This window comes from Eleutherodactylus coqui, chromosome 10 (genome assembly GCF_035609145.1).
Source record: "Eleutherodactylus coqui strain aEleCoq1 chromosome 10, aEleCoq1.hap1, whole genome shotgun sequence".
Taxonomy (NCBI): Eukaryota; Metazoa; Chordata; class Amphibia; order Anura; family Eleutherodactylidae; genus Eleutherodactylus; species Eleutherodactylus coqui.
Genome location: NC_089846.1, coordinates 18457476 through 18476750, shown reverse-complemented (window position 1 = coordinate 18476750; position 19275 = coordinate 18457476). Strand labels below are relative to the sequence as shown.

At 50.9% G+C, this 19275-nt stretch overlaps 1 protein-coding gene across 1 annotated transcript in view; it reads left to right on the top strand.

Annotated features, from left to right (window-relative positions):
* ARRDC1 (arrestin domain containing 1) overlaps positions 1-19275 on the top strand; it is a 44368-nt gene that overhangs the window by 11293 nt on the left and 13800 nt on the right. Inside the window, exons 2-3 of the mRNA XM_066580433.1 lie at positions 13768-13878; positions 18243-18293. Coding sequence (XP_066436530.1) covers positions 13768-13878; positions 18243-18293 — 162 coding nt within the window. The remainder of the gene's footprint in view (positions 1-13767; positions 13879-18242; positions 18294-19275) is intronic.

Genomic DNA, 19275 nt, shown 5'->3' with positions numbered 1-19275 from the left:
GCATACGTGTGTGGGGTCTCCTCCGCTGACCTGCGGGATGCATACGTGTGTGGGGTCTCCTCCGCTGACCTGCGGGATGCATACGTGTGTGGGGTCTCCTCCGCTGACCTGCGGGATGCATACGTGTGTGGGGTCTCCTCCGCTGACCTGCGGGATGCATACGTGTGTGGGGTCTCCTCCGCTGACCTGCGGGATGCATGCGTGTGTGGGGTCTCCTCCGCTGACCTGCGGGATCCATGCGTGTGTGGGGTCTCCTCCGCTGACCTGCGGGATACATGCGTGTGTGGGGTCTCCTCCGCTGACCTGCGGGATACATGCGTGTGTGGGGTCTCCTCCGCTGACCTGCGGGATACATGCGTGTGTGGGGTCTCCTCCGCTGACCTGCGGGATACATGCGTGTGTGGGGTCTCCTGCACTGAATATAGTGATTTCTGTCAGAATTATCTGTGCAAATAGACAAACAATTCAGACCAGATGCCACCAGTTGCGATCACTAAGCACCCGCAGACTGCGCTGCCCACTATGGGTGGTAATGCCTGCTTTGACATATTCCCGGTAGACATGGCATTGTGGATCGAGGAATGCCCACACACCTTCAGAACGCCCCATCCATCTGGTGCCCACTATCATGCATCGATCCAAGTCTGATAATTCACGTCGCCCTCCCATGAGCATGTGACCGGTGTTCAACCTCCTAAGAGAACACCTCACACCTCATACAGGTGGGGGCGCTCCCGAGCATCACCTACGGTAACACCGTTTCATAACCAATTTACTCACTGCTATCCCAGGACCTTTGGCACATCAGTGTCGGCAAAAACGGCGTGATCTTGGGAAGACCCCTTCATACTCCCCCCATTAACTTTGAGTTCCCTAATAGGGTATTAGAAAATGGCTCAAAAGGGTTCTGCTAAAATGTGAATTACATAAAATCTAGCCAGACGTCAGATTGTTTTGGGTCTGGAAGCTACAAACTCCCACTGATCGGAAGAACATACGGTATGTGTAAAAGGTGATCTTGGTAATGCCCTGTTAATTACGGAATGTAATTGTGTATATACATGACAATAGAGAACAATGGGCTCTATCTCGTGTATATATGCTGCAAAATGGAACATGCCGCGTTCTATTTTGTGCTCAAGGACTCCGCAATTCTGACACTCGATGTGAGCGTAACTGCATAAGAAATGAAAAAAGTTTGGTACCGTATTAAGGCCCATTTACACACAAAGGTGATCGCTTAAAAGATGGCTTTTGACTGATCGTTTTGCATAAACTACTAATTGGTACTAATGCCAATTAATAGCTTATTAATGCGTGTGAGCCGCCGGGAGCTATATTCAAAGAACAGCGGCTGATCTGTTTTCTGAATACATTGCCTTTGTTCTGCCGCGGGGCTGACAGCTGAGACAATGTTATCAGCGCTCCCTGCTGAGAACACAGCGTGAAGTACGTGCTATCAGCTCTTCTGCCGAACAATGGGTTTTATGCCGAACACAAAATCATCGTTCGGCAGAAGAGTGAAAGATGGGCACATTTACACGCAACGCTTTCGCTCAAAAGATGGCTTTGGAGCGAATTTAGAGCGATAATCATTGTGTGTAAAAGGGCCTTGAGCCAGTAGCGCAAAATATAATTGTTCCCAGCAAGAGAAACTTGGTCACATGTGAGCCCGGCCTTAAGGAAATCCATGTACATGCTGCAGTAATAACTCCATTCACATGTAAGGAATGAATTTGAGTTGCAATGATCTGCTGGGGTTTGAACTTGTCCTTAGTGGGAAGGATTCTGGTGCTTGTGTCTAGCTACTGAGGAAGGTGAACAAAGGTGAATCCCAGTATTGTTGCGGTCCTAGGTGCGGGTAAAGCTTTCTGTAATCTTTATCCAGTGTTTATAATCCTTGGATCGGCATCTTTGAGCAGGCTGAAATCTATTCACCTTCCCTGCTGTAAAACGAATAGACCTTGTTCCGGGGAACCCTGCTGAAAAACATGTTGCAGCCACTGAACAACAAGGGGGTGCAGCCACTGAACAACAAGGGGGTGCAGTCACAACTGATGGCTATAAGAATTCTGAATGCAGCTCTGGAGGTGACAGGAGTAGAAAAAATTATGTAATCTAGGATTGAAAGCATGGACCCACGTAGTGGTAGCCGCATGACCAGTTTGTGGCAGCTATGCAGCCGAGTTCCCTACCAGCGATGCAGGTCCATTTGGCTTGCTAATGAATATAAAGGCTATGGACGCCTCTGGGGGCAAATGTATTTTTTTCCCCCTATAAATGCATGTATTTTGGGCTGACCATCATTTTTGCAGTAGGGTTTGAATAATGATGGTGTTGTATCTTTTGTCTTCTGCAGTTTCTACATATCACTGTTAGCAGAAACTGCAGTCTTAATAGGGGATCTATCCGTGACGCTGGGCTGGTGGCCAAGGCTCCGTTCACATGAGCGAACAATGAAAGACTTCCCTCATTCATTTCTGCAGATTTTATGCCGGCGGGTAAATTGCTGAAATTGTGTTCACGACATCGTTAATAATCGCTGAATGCGAACGACTGACTGATTGCCGTTTACACGAAATGAGTGGGTGATGATTTTTATGCCTCCGGTGAGCGGAGGTCGTATTTACACTGATTGTCGTTTACATTTGCACGATCCAGCGCTTTCTTCCCGTGTAGAAGGGCCCGAAAGGTGGCTTTACATGGGCCAATAGTAGCCCGCGAATGGCTCCCGGGGGCTGTCGTCCCGTGTAAAAACGCAAAACCACACGGGGGAAGTGAGCGAAAATTGCTCAGCTGTCGTAGTGGCTTAATTTTTAGCTCCCCTAAAAAGTGACTGTCGGCCCTCGTGAACAGGTAGCGGTCCATCTCCAAATGACTGCCTGTTTACTGTGAAGGGGGGCGGCCAGCGCTCCACCTCCACTTACGGAGCGATCACCGCTCATATGTAGAAGCACAAGAGTTGGGACGCCATGTCTGACTTTTTCTGACCTCTCTTCTGCTCATGTGAACGCGGCCTAAAAAGTTTGAATAGAAACGGTCAACTTTTAGAACTTTTCAGTAATGTTTTACCTCTGCTCTTTGTAAGGAGTGCGGCAGGCAAGGGGTTAAGGTTAGGTAGGGGAGGGGGGGGGCAGGTGATAGGGAGACCTTGAAATGAGAGCAGTGCAGGATGAGGGGGGAGGTCTGTCTGAGTCAGGTTTTGGGTCTGGGCCCAGACTGCTCCTTTGTTTACGGTCACAGTAAGCGACTCTGGAGAGAGGCGCTCCTTCTGTATGGAAGGTTAGCGGGCGGCTGGGAACATACATGGGGGCTCGCTTACCTCCCGGTGGGGAGTACACTGTGGAGGAGCCCAGTCCAATCCATCAGTATGGAGACCGTTCATCTGACTACCCCGGCCGTAGAGAAAAAGATAAAGCTGGTCATTAACCCCTTTGTGACCAGCCTGTTTTGTGCTTTACGGATAAAGCAATTTTTAACATCCCATCATCATTGTCGCATCGCAAGGGTTATAACTCGTTTAGCCAATGAGGGCTTGTGTTTTGTTTTTTTTTGGATGGCCTGTATTTAATGGCACCACTCTGGGATACATATATGTAACTATTATGACTTTTTTTTTTTTTTTTTTTTTTGTAATTGGATAATTTTTTTTTGTTCTTTAAACTAAACTTTATTAAACTTTTTTTTTTTTTTCTTTTTTTTTAGAAGGGGACTTGAAGATGTAATCGTCCGATTTGCTAGGTTAGTACGCTGCACTATATTTATAGTGCATTCTACGAAGCCTACGACCGCAGGCTAACAGGTTGGGTTATATGGCGAACATGAAGGCCTTTGTCAGACTTTCCGATGCCATGAGAACCCATTTGTATCTTGCGAACATATTGCAGGCTGCCGATGGGTGGCAGAAATTGCCCCCTCTTGTCATCTGCTTACATGTTGCAGTTTGCTATAAATTATGGCATGTAAGGGGTTAAACTGCCAGGATCCGAGGTTTCTCCGCATCTGGCAGTTAGAGCAGGAGCCTGGCTGTCAGTATTAAGCTAAGCTATCACCTTTAAAAGGATGTATGTGCAGGTTTAAAGCCCATTAGTGACGTCGGTAAAAAGGCATTATTGCAGTCACAAAGGGGTTAATGTTGGTGATGGTCTTTTGTGCTAGAATGATCATTTTTGGGTGCTGCTTGTTACCACAATTATGTGAGGCCAATGCAGAGATTCTCCACTAACGAGACTTGATGCAGTCAGAACGGTACGAAATATGTGAAGACGAACGTTCCGATATTCGCGCATATCATCTGATCGTGGCCAAATCATTGCAGCGGTGGCCGGCATTGGAGCCGCCATCTATCCGTATCCATAAACGTGCTACAGAGGGGGGTCATCCGACTCCTTCCTGAGAACGGCTGTCCTGTGTCCCCCGTCCTCGCAGCAACTCCCATGGTGGTGAGGAGAATGAAGGGAGCGGCGGTCAGACTAGCGCACTCCCACTCCATACATTTTCAGTGGGACCGCCCGGTAGCGGAGTGGCAAGCAACCGGGTATTTCCATCAGCCCCATTGAAATGGCTTCCGGTCGCAGATGGCAGACCCCTGCCAATCAACTGTCAGGATAGGTCATCAATAGTGTCTTTCTGGAAAACCCCTTTAAGTGAGTGCAGATGTTGGGCTTTTGTTTGGATGTCCATTGGGGCCTGCAGCTCCGATCTAGCGCAAAATCCTGGGCTAAATACCCTGCGCTATTGTATACAGGAAAATGCCGTTTGGCATGATGGAAGCCCAATGGGGTGAGTCGGGCGTTTTCTTTTTTTTTTTTTTTTTCCCCACACAATGCTTGATTGCATGAAAGTATGCGGCATGTTCTATTTCGGTTTCGTATTACGCACCACAATACACCATTGAAGTGAATAGGCCGGCAAAAATACACAGTGAAACCCAAGTATTCTCCGCGTGTTACACAGCATTTACATGGGCCCGTCTGCGTACCTGTTGGTGTGCCCAATGTCTTACACCTGTATGAATGAGTCCCAACACATGTATCGGCTGACTTCAGTAGGAGCGGCCAATCCTCTAACGATGGCGGGGAGGGGTAGAAGGATGCGTTAACTGCCCAGTCCTCCTGCTCGTGGGGAGATAAGCCGCCGCTTGGGGTTACGGTGCTTTTAGACGGAAAGATTGTTCAAAAAATCGTTTGAAGGAAAGTGAAGAATAATCGTTCCATCTAAACGCGAGCCGACGACTAAAGGATGAGCGAGAATCGGTCGCTTCTCATTCGTCGGTCAGTTTCTGCAGACCTAAAAATCGTTTGCTCGTTCACTCGCCGATCCGTTTAATCGGCGCTCGTTCGGTATTTCACGTAGAGAATGTGAAACACTGAATGAGAAGTGAACGATTTTGGTTGAACGAGTCAACAATAAATCCGCCTGTCTAAACAGGCTGCGCGAGGCCGAACGCTCCGGTGATGACGACATGCCCCCGAGATTGTGTCCTCTAAAGGCAGCCTTGGGTCTCCGACATGCTGGTGTTCTTTATTTTATATCTGTGTGTCAGGTGTGCAGCCGCATACGAACCCCTAATATTCAGGGAGGCAGCACACGCTACATGGGCTGCATGGAAAGACTCCTTGTGCGTCCTATTCTTGTCCGCATCATGTCCATGTGCCGGACCGGTATCACTGTGGTGTCCTCTGCGAGTTGTGTCCAAGCCTCTCCGGCGCAGCCTAGGCACATGGGATGGCTGTGGCTCCTTGGCTTTCAAACGACAATGATAATCGTTCAGTGAATGGCGGCGGAGCGTATCAGAGATCTCTTCCAGCCGCCTCCATTCCCTGTGAACAGGCAGTTGTCCATAGATGAGCGACTGCCTGTTTATGCTGAGCGAGAACTCGATCACTAGCTATTCCGTTTCAATGGGCTGCAATGAAGCGATGAGTGACTAACGAGCGATTTGGGTCCTGTGGTTTCTCGATTTCTTCCCCCCCCCCCCCCCTCTCCCCCCCCAAGCGCTGCCCGTCCTGTTCTTCAGCGTTTTCACCTTTAATGCTCCTTATCGCAATGACGGGGCGTGTTTAAAAAAAAAAAACAACCGCTGTGACATGCCTTCAAAAATGCTGCTTGAAATCACTATAAAATGTGGCGTTCACCTGAAGGCATGTGTGAGAGCGGCCGTAGAGGGGTTTGGCCGTGGCTTTCTCCCTTCTCTATAGTCACAACATGTGCGCACTTGCCCGCCAGGTAGCTCCGGTGTGCGGTCAGCGTAATCCTTGCCGTTGGGGAATTCTCTAGATGGCGTGTTTAGAACATGTCTGACCTGACTGCCGTGTGGAGGTTATCGGGTGTAAGATGCTACAGAACGGCAATCTTACACCAGATCCCTGAGAATATCACATTGGTGATTACATTGTAACCGAAGATATAATCTAGGTTCTCATTGACCGGCGCAGTGCAGATAGTCCGTTGCTGGGCTAGATAAGGTCTTCCCGGGACAGCCGGCCCAGCGATGGTCGCTCTGCTGCTTTTACACAGGAAGATCCTCGCTCCGCGGATGGAAGCCGAGCGGGACGGAGATCATTCCGGCCGCTCGCCTCCATTGGCCTGATTACACGGAACGATGCCGCGACGGGCAAACGCTGCCTTTATAGTCTGCATGAAGGATCCGATCCGCGATTTATTGTTGACCGGTCATTCACTGCCTGCATTCACACTGCGCAATTATTATGCAAACCACTCGACCTAACGAACGATTTGCATGATGATCGCGCCGTGTAGAGGGGGCGTCAGAGATGTCCAAGCCGATTGTTCTACAGGGACCAGTTTGTACGGTCCAAGGCTTGTCAACCAAGAGGTCCTCAATTGGTGGTCAGTGGGGGTCCGCCGCTTAGGATCCCCGCAGATCATCTGTTTACTGTGCATGCTTTCAGTGCCCACAGAGCTGGCAGCCACTTTGCACTTTGGTGGCCACCCAGTAGGGCATAACTAAAGCTCTGAAAATCCTGTTCAAATCAATGGCGGGTCACACAGAGCAGTTGTTTCACATTTTGCCGCTCTTCGAATGGCGCAGCGGAACCGAAAACAAAAGTGCCGCCGTGAAGGAACCGTCCGCCGCTGTGCAATGAAATGTGCTGCTCAGTAGAACTCCTCATCACTATCAATATCTCTGCAGGCTCGTAGTGAATGGACTCATTCTTGCGGCTTGTGCACATCAGCGCTTGGGGGTCCCCCTGCATGAACACCTGAGATCAGGTGAAGGCACGCTTAGAATGTAACCTAGAATGGCTTCAGTCAATGACAGCAAGCGGTAATCCTGAAAATGTTGCATCATTGTGCCTCCTTAATAACACCAGACTCTGCTATTTATGCAGTTCTCTGATTGGTGGACACATTCTAGCGTTCCCCCACATGTAGCAACAGCTGGAGACGTTGGCCGTCATACATGGAACCACGGGGTCAGTCTGAGCCACAGAAACCCACTGGACCACTTCTTACAAACTGCGTTGTAATGTTGAAAGCTGGAATTGTGGTCTGCCTATGCTATATACTACCCAGGCGGTCACAGCCTGTAGGGGGCACCGGGAAGTTGTGGCCTGGGGGGATCGCCCAACCACCTTCCCCCAAGCTCCGTCCAGCCAGATGTTTTTTCTTCCTGTGAGGGTATATGTGGAGCTCCATGAATCATCCTCCTTCTCCAGGCTCTTGGTCCCGGCGCGGTGTGCCTGGGCCGCGCCGGGTCCCGGCGCGGTGTGCCTGGGCCGCGCCGGGCCCCGGCGCGGTGTGCCTGGGCCGCGCCGGGCCCCGGCGCGGTGTGCCTGGGCCGCGCCGGGCCCCGGCGCGGTGTGCCTGGGCCGCGCCGGGCCCCGGCGCGGTGTGCCTGGGCCGCGCCGGGCCCCGGCGCGGTGTGCCTGGGCCGCGCCGGGCCCCGGCGCGGTGTGCCTGGGCCGCGCCGGGCCCCGGCGCGGTGTGCCTGGGCCGCGCCGGGCCCCGGCGCGGTGTGCCTGGGCCGCGCCATTCTGGTATAGGCATGCCTCTATCTTTCTGTACAAGCAGAATACGGGCAGACTGCCCATCGGTACAATGTTTTCCCTCCCTACATGCCCAGGGTGCCATCTAACCCAAGGCCGGCACTGGAATCGATGGTTACTATGGACAATGATGACACTTGTTTTCCTGCTCCTTGCCTGCGCCCCTTCTCTGGTTTCGAGTTGATCTGAGGACTTGTGACTGGTGGGTTGAGCCCCTCGCTGCCCGCCGCTGCAGCCTTTCCTCTAGATCTGGGAGTTGCCGCGTTATTTGCTTTTGGTTCACTTAAATACTGATTACTGGGACAAAGCCGAGAACGAACGGCTCCTCTTCCTGCATTGTGAACCGGCTTGGCCTCATTTGCAGATGTTACACGGTGCAGCGGCCTCTAATTTGTCCTCCTCTGTCTCCTGGGAGTTTCTGGTGGCTCTGCTCTGGCGCCGTAACCTTGTAGCTGGCTGGGAGGTGTTCCCATTACTTTACAACATGGGGCATTGTTCAGCTATGGCATCGCTTTGATTGTTCAGACCCATGAGACCCCCTCCGATCCTGGGAATGAAGGGGGCAGCGGAGATTTAGCACTGCGACCCCCTTCGTTGTAGTTTCATGTGCAGACGGGTAGTTGGGGTGCTGCTGCGCAGGGGCAATTTAGAAAGGGGTGCAGTACGAAATCAGTGCTGCCACCCCCTTCATCCGCAGAATTGGTGGGGGTCTCCGAAGTCTGGCAATCACCAGCTATAAAGAGATGGCATGTCTGAGCGATACAAGATGAGGGGATACTCCGGTAATGAATGGGCTGGGCTGAATATTAACTATAATGGGGGGGTGGGGGTGACTGTGGGTGGGGTAAACTGTATTGGGAGGAATGTGGCTGGGGCAGACTGTAATGGGGGGGGGGGGGCACTGTCTGTGGCTGGCGCAGACTGTAATGGGGGGGCACTGTCTGTGGCTGGCGCAGACTGTAATGGGGGGGCACTGTCTGTGGCTGGCGCAGACTGTAATGGGGGGGGGGCACTGTCTGTGGCTGGCGCAGACTGTAATGGGGGGGGGGCACTGTCTGTGGCTGGCGCAGACTGTAATGGGGGGGGGGGCACTGTCTGTGGCTGGCGCAGACTGTAATGGGGGGGGGGGGGCACTGTCTGTGGCTGGCGCAGACTGTAATGGGGGGGCACTGTCTGTGGCTGGCGCAGACTGTAATGGGGGGGCACTGTCTGTGGCTGGCGCAGACTGTAATGGGGGGGGGGCACTGTCTGTGGCTGGCGCAGACTGTAATGGGGGGGCACTGTCTGTGGCTGGCGCAGACTGTAATGGGGGGGCACTGTCTGTGGCTGGCGCAGACTGTATTTTGGGGGGGCACTGTCTGTGGCTGGCGCAGACTGTATTTTGGGGGGGCACTGTCTGTGGCTGGCGCAGACTGTATTTTGGGGGAGGCACTGTCTGTGGCTGGCGCAGACTGTATTTTGGGGGAGGCACTGTCTGTGGCTGGCGCAGGCTGTATTTTGGGGGCACTGTCTGTGGCTGGCGCAGGCTGTATTTTGGGGGCACTGTCTGTGGCTGGCGCAGACTGTAATGGGGGGGCACTGTCTGTGGCTGGCGCAGACTGTAATGGGGGGGCACTGTCTGTGGCTGGCGCAGACTGTAAGGGGGGGGCACTGTCTGTGGCTGGCGCAGACTGTAAGGGGGGGGCACTGTCTGTGGCTGGCGCAGACTGTAAGGGGGGGGCACTGTCTGTGGCTGGCGCAGACAGTAAGGGGGGGGCACTGTCTGTGGCTGGCGCAGACTGTAATGGGGGGGCACTGTCTGTGGCTGGCGCAGACTGTAATGGGGGGGCACTGTCTGTGGCTGGCGCACACTGTAATGGGGGGGCACTGTCTGTGGCTGGCGCACACTGTAAGGGGGGGGCACTGTCTGTGGCTGGCGCACACTGTAAGGGGGGGGCACTGTCTGTGGCTGGCGCACACTGTAAGGGGGGGGCACTGTCTGTGGCTGGCGCACACTGTAATGGGGGGGCACTGTCTGTGGCTGGCGCAGACTGTAATGGGGGGGCACTGTCTGTGGCTGGCGCAGACTGTAATGGGGGGCACTGTCTGTGGCTGGCGCAGACTGTAATGGGGGGGCACTGTCTGTGGCTGGCGCAGACTGTAATGGGGGGGGGGCACTGTCTGTGGCTGGCGCAGACTGTAATGGGGGGGGGGCACTGTCTGTGGCTGGCGCAGACTGTAATGGGGGGGGGGGGGCACTGTCTGTGGCTGGCGCAGACTGTAATGGGGGGGGGGGCACTGTCTGTGGCTGGCGCAGACTGTAATGGGGGGGGCACTGTCTGTGGCTGGCGCAGACTGTAATAGGGGGGGGGCACTGTCTGTGGCTGGCGCAGACTGTAATGGGGGGGGCACTGTCTGTGGCTGGCGCAGACTGTAATGGGGGGGGGCACTGTCTGTGGCTGGCGCAGACTGTAATGGGGGGGCACTGTCTGTGGCTGGCGCAGACTGTAATGGGGGGGCACTGTCTGTGGCTGGCGCAGACTATTTTGGGGGGGCACTGTCTGTGGCTGGCGCAGACTGTATTTTGGGGGGGCACTGTCTGTGGCTGGCGCAGACTGTATTTTGGGGGAGGCACTGTCTGTGGCTGGCGCAGACTGTATTTTGGGGGAGGCACTGTCTGTGGCTGGCGCAGGCTGTATTTTGGGGGCACTGTCTGTGGCTGGCGCAGGCTGTATTTTGGGGGCACTGTCTGTGGCTGGCGCAGACTGTAATGGGGGGGCACTGTCTGTGGCTGGCGCAGACTGTAATGGGGGGGCACTGTCTGTGGCTGGCGCAGACTGTAAGGGGGGGGCACTGTCTGTGGCTGGCGCAGACTGTAAGGGGGGGGCACTGTCTGTGGCTGTCGCAGACAGTAAGGGGGGGGCACTGTCTGTGGCTGTCGCAGACTGTAATGGGGGGGCACTGTCTGTGGCTGGCGCAGACTGTAAGGGGGGGGCACTGTCTGTGGCTGGCGCACACTGTAAGGGGGGGGCACTGTCTGTGGCTGGCGCACACTGTAATGGGGGGGCACTGTCTGTGGCTGGCGCAGACTGTAATGGGGGGGCACTGTCTGTGGCTGGCGCAGACTGTAATGGGGGGGCACTGTCTGTGGCTGGCGCAGACTGTAATGGGGGGGCACTGTCTGTGGCTGGCGCAGACTGTAATGGGGGGGCACTGTCTGTGGCTGGCGCAGACTGTAATGGGGGGGGGGCACTGTCTGTGGCTGGCGCAGACTGTAATGGGGGGGGGGCACTGTCTGTGGCTGGCGCAGACTGTAATGGGGGGGGCACTGTCTGTGGCTGGCGCAGACTGTAATGGGGGGGGGCACTGTCTGTGGCTGGCGCAGACTGTAATGGGGGGGGGCACTGTCTGTGGCTGGCGCAGACTGTAATGGGGGGGGGCACTGTCTGTGGCTGGCGCAGACTGTAATGGGGGGGGCACTGTCTGTGGCTGGCGCAGACTGTAATGGGGGGGCACTGTCTGTGGCTGGCGCAGACTATTTTGGGGGGGCACTGTCTGTGGCTGGCGCAGGCTGTATTTTGGGGGGGCACTGTCTGTGGCTGGCGCAGGCTGTATTTTGGGGGGGCACTGTCTGTGGCTGGCGCAGGCTGTATTTTGGGGGGGCACTGTCTGTGGCTGGCGCAGGCTGTATTTTGGGGGGACTGTGGCTGGCGCAGACTAATGGGGGGGGCACTGTGGCTGGCGCAGGCTGTATTTTGGGGGGACTGTTTGTGGCTGGCGCAGGCTGTATTTTGGGGGGACTGTTTGTGGCTGGCGCAGGCTATAGTGGGGGGCATCTATAGTGGAATTACCTCAGTTACAATACTATGAGGAACACTGGAATCAATAATGTAATATAATATAACACCACTTTCTTGCACCAAGTTCAGCAATTCTTGGACTCGCTGATGTAGAACTAACAGTCCCAGCATGCCATCCCCCAGGCTTTCTTCTTTGCTTCCTAGCACTTTGGCTGACAGTTCCCTCTGTTAGATCCTTGTTTCTGCCGTTGATCTGACAGCTTCTGCTTGTGGTTGACTTCACGCAGCAGTGACATCCCAACGATCGCCGCTCACATTATCCGGGGCAATTTTCGTTGCCGCAATCATTTCAGCTTGTGAAGCGGAGCCGTCCTGAAACCGCTAATGGGAGTAACCGTTCAGCTGCCAGACTGGGGAACGATACGGCAGGGGTGATGCCCGTACTAAGAAACTAGTGACTTCCATGAGTATTAAACGTCCCCCAAGAGAGACAATGGAAACCCCCTTTAAGAAAAGCAAATTCCGCACGCTTCAGTGTCCAACTGTGAACATATCTTAGGTGACTTTCTTGGATGGGCAGGAAGGGTATTGTTTCTCCTTAAGGAGCGCATATAGGAGGGGTGTGAGGAGACTTATTAGGCCATCCATGCTCCTCTGGGAAATATGCGAATGAAAAGATGGAACAATACACCTACAGCGCCACCGATTGGAAGGCCGTTATCCGACAGCTGCTTCCTTGGCTCCCCCATACACATGAACGTTTGGTTTTGCATCTGGTAGAAACAAAAAAAAAATCGGGTGCTGAAATCCAACATCCTTGAGCCCTCCTTCTTTCCCCCTATATCACCATCAGCTAGTGTTTCCCTCCATTCATTCTGCAAATGTCTGTCGAGTTCTCTCAAAGATGATGCATTGGCCCATCTACAACCATGCAAGGAGCATTGTAATTGGAAACTTAGGAAATGGAAGAACATTCGAAAGAGTGATGAATTGCACAACTGTATCTTCACATCAGATACCTACCTGGGTGTGGAGAATACTGGGAGAACGCCTTTAGCCTGACTGTGTTGTGCCGACAGTTAAGTGCAGCGGAGGTTCTATTATAGTCTGAACATCTTTGGGACAAACTGGAATATCAGATCAGGAAATATGAACAGCATCCATGTTCTTTTAGAGAAATCGCCAGACGTTTACAGGATGAATGGAGGGAAATAATAAAAATATATATTTCCTCCCATTCATCCTGTAAACGTCTGGTCTGTATTCAGTAAGGTTCAGGTCAGGATTCTGTGCAGGCCTGTCCAATTGTAGAACATCCATATCCTCAAGCCAATATAAAACAGCATTATATTTGTGACAAGGCGTCTTTTTGGAAGTATGGCCGACCATTCCCAGAGTATTACCACATTGTCAGCAGCACGTTATTGTCTAGAATGTCCGGGTACGGCTCCGTGTTCATGGTTCTTGTCACTTCAACCAGCGGACAGAGGCTGTGCCACGTAACGCATCCCCAGACCATAACAGAACCTCCGCCATACTTACCTGTTGGCACAACACAGTCAGGCAGAAGGCATCCCTCATCATCTTCCACACCTGGATACTTCCATTTAATGTGAAGACTAGGTAGTGGGATTCGTCACTCGATAGAACGTTCTTCCCTTCCTTAACTGTCCAATGACGACAGCATTCTAGTTGGGCCGATGCATCATGTTTGAGAAACTCCCCAGGCGTTTGCAGGATGAATGGAGGGAAAAACCAGCTGAAGTGTATCAGACATTAGTAGAAAGTATACCACGGAGTATCTGATGTCATTAGGGCCAAAGGAGCTCCACTGAGTATTACCACTTGGAAATAAATACTACTCAGGCGTTTAATTACTTTTGGCAGGAGAGTGTATATTACGGCCCCCTATGTACAAGAGTATAGATCTGTAGAGTATAACTTTCATAGCTTACCTGTTTTTGCTCTCCTTCTAGCCATCAAGGTGAATTGCGTGGGATCATGTGGCGTTTCTAACAAAGTTAACGAGACCTCATGGAACGTGGAAGAACAATACTTCAGCGGGACGTTCTCACTGGCTGATAAAGGTTAGTCTTCGGGAAGACCGGCCCTTTAAAAATAGTTTGGGGAACAAGAGGCTGCAGATCACATTGTAAGCGCCCCCTCCCCGCGTGCTCGTCTCCACCATTGGGACAGAGTGGCAGATAATTCTTATACTGACGGAATCGTCAAACATCATATCTTCATATCTGTTAGGAGGTGATCTGACTGTTCCATCAGAGGAGCAGAGAAGTGCAGTTCAGGCGGTGGTGCTGCTGCACTTATTATGGGGTGCTGCTGCACTTATTGTGGGGTCCGTCAGATTCGATGATGGGGTCGGTCATTTTACTGACACAGAAGGAATGCTGCGCTATATTTTCCAGTAAATATCAGGGATTCTTTCCAACACATTTTTGTTCATGTCAAGTCGCAGATCTGTCTGACTCCATTAAACATTTCACTTCTTTATACTTCCTGCCCTGAGCACTTTTATCTCCTTCTGCCAGCCTAATCAGCTGTGCACATACATCCTGCAACATACATTCAAGGGTAGCTCTGCTGCAATACCAACACCGGCCACTGCGCTATCATTAGCACTTGCTGCATCCTGCGCTGACCACAGTGACGGCGGCCATGAGAATCAGCTGATTGGCAGGGATCTAAGTGGTGGGTCCCCCGAGGATCATCTATTAATTATTATTATTTTTATGGGCCTTGTATGACGCAGAGTGTTAAGGCAGCAGTATGCAGTCCTAAACTCTTGCTCACGACCTAAAGGTTGCAGGTTCAATCCCTGCATGATTCAGGTAGCCGGCTCAAGGTTGACTCAGCATTCCATCCTTCCGAGATCGGTAAAATGAGGACACAGCTTGCTGGGGGGGTAATAAACAAATTACCTGAAAGCGCTGCGGAATAAGTTGGCGCTATACAAATAACGAGTCCCTCCTTCCCCTTCTACCTTTAAGTGTCACTGTGCTATGCAAAAAACCTTTGACATGTCATAAGGACGTGTCAGAGGTTTTGTTGGCTGGGGGTCCTATCGATCACTAGACCGAAGTAGCAGATGTGCTCATCCAAGCACTGTCATTGCATGCTAGTGGAAAATAGGTCCATGGATTTTGTATTAAAGGGCCACTCCAGCGCAAATACATTTTCCATCCCTGCCCCCGCCCCCTCAATTGATTGCCTTTCACACTCTGGAGGTCTCCTTTGTGTATTCCATTCACTTCCATGTAGTGCAGTCCCCTGTCTGATGCTTATCAGACACTATATTGAGTGTATAACATTTACTTTTAAATCAATCCCATGATGCATCAGCAGATTACCTGAGGCTGTACCATTTTTGCCTGCTGGGAGGACATTTTAATTATTACCTTTTTATTCACCTAAAAAAGTTACAGCCCATAAGTGTACAGTCAGCAGGATGAGCTGTGATCTCCTCTATTATACCTGTGTGACAGATGCCGTGTGATCGTTTAGCAGTAGCTGTCATAGGAGTGTCTGTGTCCCCTTCTAGGCAGTTTCTGTAGTAGATCTATGAAACCACATCACTCAGACTGAGAAACTGACTAGAAAATGAATTCATAACAAGTAGATCTGAGCCGGTTAGATCCGAGATCACATGACCATCTGAGGGAAAAGAGGCCAGGAGTTTCAGATAGAAAAAAATAACTAAGCAAGGTGACACTGGCCGACTTGTATCTACTGGACAGTAGCTACATAATGAATGTAAATAATTGCCGAAGTGGCCCTTTAAGTCAGTCCTCGGCTAGCAAGCAGTGTCAGTGGTCAGGCGAACGCTGCTGCTTCGCTAGTGATTAGTGGCAGTCGGCTGTGTTAATTATTGGTGAAATGGTCCTATGAAGGACTGACCTACTCAGCTTTATGACTTCATGTTGTTAGTGCTTTACACGCTCTGGAGGGGACAAGTTCTTTTAGATCTTAAAGCACTTTTACATGGGCCTACATCCAGCAAGAATCGGAACCACTTTCATTCAGTGTAAATGCTGCCCCAACTGAACCACAAAAGATAATTCATTCATTTCACGTTTGTCGTTCAGTTTCTACATTTAGAAAACATAACTTATTGGTCTGTGTCAACAGGTAGTCGTTGTCTATTATAGACTACCTGTTTACTGTGAATGGAGGTGGGTGGGCCAAAAGTAGATCTTATACAGTGCTGTCCTGCATACTGTAACATATATTAGAAGAACAGCCTCTGACATCGGAGCGCTGTCCTGCATACTGTAACATATATATGAAGAATAGCCTCTGACATCGGAGCGCTGTCCTGCATACTGTAATGAACATATGAAGAACAGCCCCTGACATCGGAGCGCTGTCCTGCATACTGTAATGTACATATGAAGAACAGCCCCTGACATCGGAGCGCTGTCCTGCATACTGTAATGTACATATGAAGAACAGCCCCTGACATCGGAGCGCTGTCCTGTAAACTGTAATGAACATCTAATGAACAGCCTCTGACATTGGAGCGCTGTCCTGCATACTGTAACATATGTATGAAGAATACTCTGACATTGGAGCGCTATCCTGCATACTCTTACAAACGTGTCAGCCCTCGTCTGACATCGGAGCTATGCAGGAAAATCTTATTGTCGGACGAGGGCCGACACTGTATTGGAAAGGGTTAATATAGCCAGAAATCGTGGCTACCAATTGTTTTAGATTATCAAGCCATATACTGAGGCATTCACACAAGTCATTACTAGCTATAACAGCATAAAGGGGAGGAAAGATGTTTTTATGTATTTTGGGTAATTCATAGAATATAGGGCAGCCTGAAGACTCCACCTACAAATAATCATGTAGTTTTTGGTCTATTATTCCTGAGGACAATCCTTCTTGGGGTAATTTGAATAAAGCAATTTTAAATGTTATTGTTGGATCAATATTAAGATTGCGGTAAGTGGAGGTACCAGATAACAATAGCGGTGCTTCACCTTCATAGAAAGCTTTGTCAAGTATCACAATAGAACCGCTATTATCTGTAGGGCGGACTAGAATAAAAGCATTGAATACACATGTGAGTGGTGTTACTTTTTATGTATATATTCTAATAGAGAAGTGCTGGGAGCCATGATCAGTACCGGATGTCCCCTCCAGGCACACTTATGTCCATCAGTGGGACTGACCTCAGCAGTTTGTACACATTAGATGTTGGCCAGCTAGCCATGTAATGTGTACGGGGTTCTCCCAACTCTCTTCTGATGGCAGATGTCAGGGTACATTAGGATTGGCTGGGCTGTTGGATTTCAACTGCCCAATCCATTTATTCTTGGAGATAAGCTGCTGGCAGACAAAGCTGTTAGTGGTTTTCTTCCCATTCAAAATTGAAGTAAGCAAGTATGTGTATAGGGATGTCTGGCAAGATCGTAGATGGGTGAATGAGCATTTGCCTGACGGCTATCACTTGGGTATACTAATAGATCAAAGACTGAACATGAGTCAACAATGTGATGCAGCAACAAAAAAGGCAAACACAATTCTGGGATGTATTAAAAATCGCAGAGTCTAGATCACATGAGGCAATTATCCCCCTCTACTCTTCGTTAGTCACTACTGTGTCCAGTTCTGGGCACCCAATTTAAAAACATCGACAAACTGGAGCAAACACGGAGAAGAGCTACCAGGATGGTGAGCGGTCTGCAAACCAAACCATGCCCATTTGAAATTAATGGAGTGGAGTGGCCGCCACTTCATTCAATCTCCTACTCACGGGACCCCCAATCTTGGGATCTGTGGTGAGACCCCACTGATCCTACTTTTAGGTGATTTTGGGACCACCCCCTGAATGTTGGAAACCTGAATGCGGATGCAAACTCATTTTTCGGCTTTGTTATGTGAGCAGGAAGATGGAACGTCAGATCAGTCCATGGAAACAAACGATGCCACGTCGATCCCACTGACTAACTGGGCCTGACCTGCTTCCGTGTTTCCTGGACGACTTCGTGTGGCACGCTGCGCTACTGTGTCTGGCGTTGTGCTAGATCTGCACCAGAGACTCCTATAGATGGGTGATTAAAAGCAAGCTTATAGCAAATAAGAGGTGATAGTAAAGCTTATGAACTGTGTAATGTGACGTTCTATAACTGTGCCTAAATTCCTCACCACTTTCAAAATCTCTGCTTGCTGCCAGTGAATAGAAGCATTCAGGTTTTCAGCCTTTAGATGTCGGCAAGAATGTTTCCGTTCACTGATTGCAAGCAGAAGTGGCGTACCATCACACAACCGCTCCTGCAGTGCCAATGGGCAGACAAGCCCGCTTGGTATCTTAAGAGCTCCATTGTGTGTTGTGCGGGGTGTTGGCCGCCCCTCCTTGTTACTGGAATGCATTGTTTCCCTATGTCTTTGCACTGTAATTGACCATGAGAGCCTCTGTGTCTTTCAGGAACCCTGCAGCCCGGAGAGCACACCTTCCCCTTCCAGTTTCTGTTGCCAGGTAATGACGGAGTTGGCGATCGAGTTCCCACCGCTTGCTGGAGGGCGGCATTATGATTTTAATATTAATGACTTGCACAGAGGCGACATGCAAGCCGCTCGGAGTCAGACTGGCTGCGGCCATTACAATGCAGGGAGAATCCGTCATTCACTTATTGCGTTACTGCTTTGTGCTGGAGAGATCCGGTCGTCCTGCGTCGGGGCGTCGCTCCGCGCTGAGACCGTAGATGAATAGCAGAAGCAATCACAATGTACTCCCCTATGGCCAACCAGCGGTGAATGTATACATGAGTCAGCCCTTTCCTGCTGCAGCACTCTTTGTTTGCTTTTTGCAGGATGAGCTGTGTTTTTCAATGATACCACATAATGTAGTAGAGGACTTTTAACCCTTTCCAATCCACTTTGTATCCTGGTTTTCCTAGGGGGCTTACTCTTTTTCTGCCGTTATACAACGGCGCTATCTGCTGGCTAAAGCCAGTACTGCGTGAGGTGACACGTTGGATAGGCTCCGACAGCAGAAAGGGCGGGCAATATACAGTAAGAGAACCCCGACGGACGTCTTCCAACATCGGAGCTGTACAGCCTTACATCATAATGTCTTAAGATGTCAGACAGTGGATTGGAAAGGGTTACGTATTTGGGGCTTAATGGGGGGGGAAAAAACACAATTGTGACATTGCAGAGGGTTTTTTTTTTCTTACTGCGTCTATGGTGCATTGAAAACAACACCTGATCTTCATTCTGTGGGTCAGTATTGTTACCAAACTTATAATTTTTATTTTTGTAGTACTATTTAAAGGCCCACTTCGGCCAAAACACATTTTCCCATCCCTGCGCCCCTCACCTGATTGCCTCTGTGTACTGCAGCCACTTGCCTTCAGTGCATCCCCCTGTCTGATGCTTATCAGGCACCATCTTAATGCCGAGGATTTTTTTTCTACTTTAATTCAAATCAGTCTCATGATGCGTCAGCACAACATTAG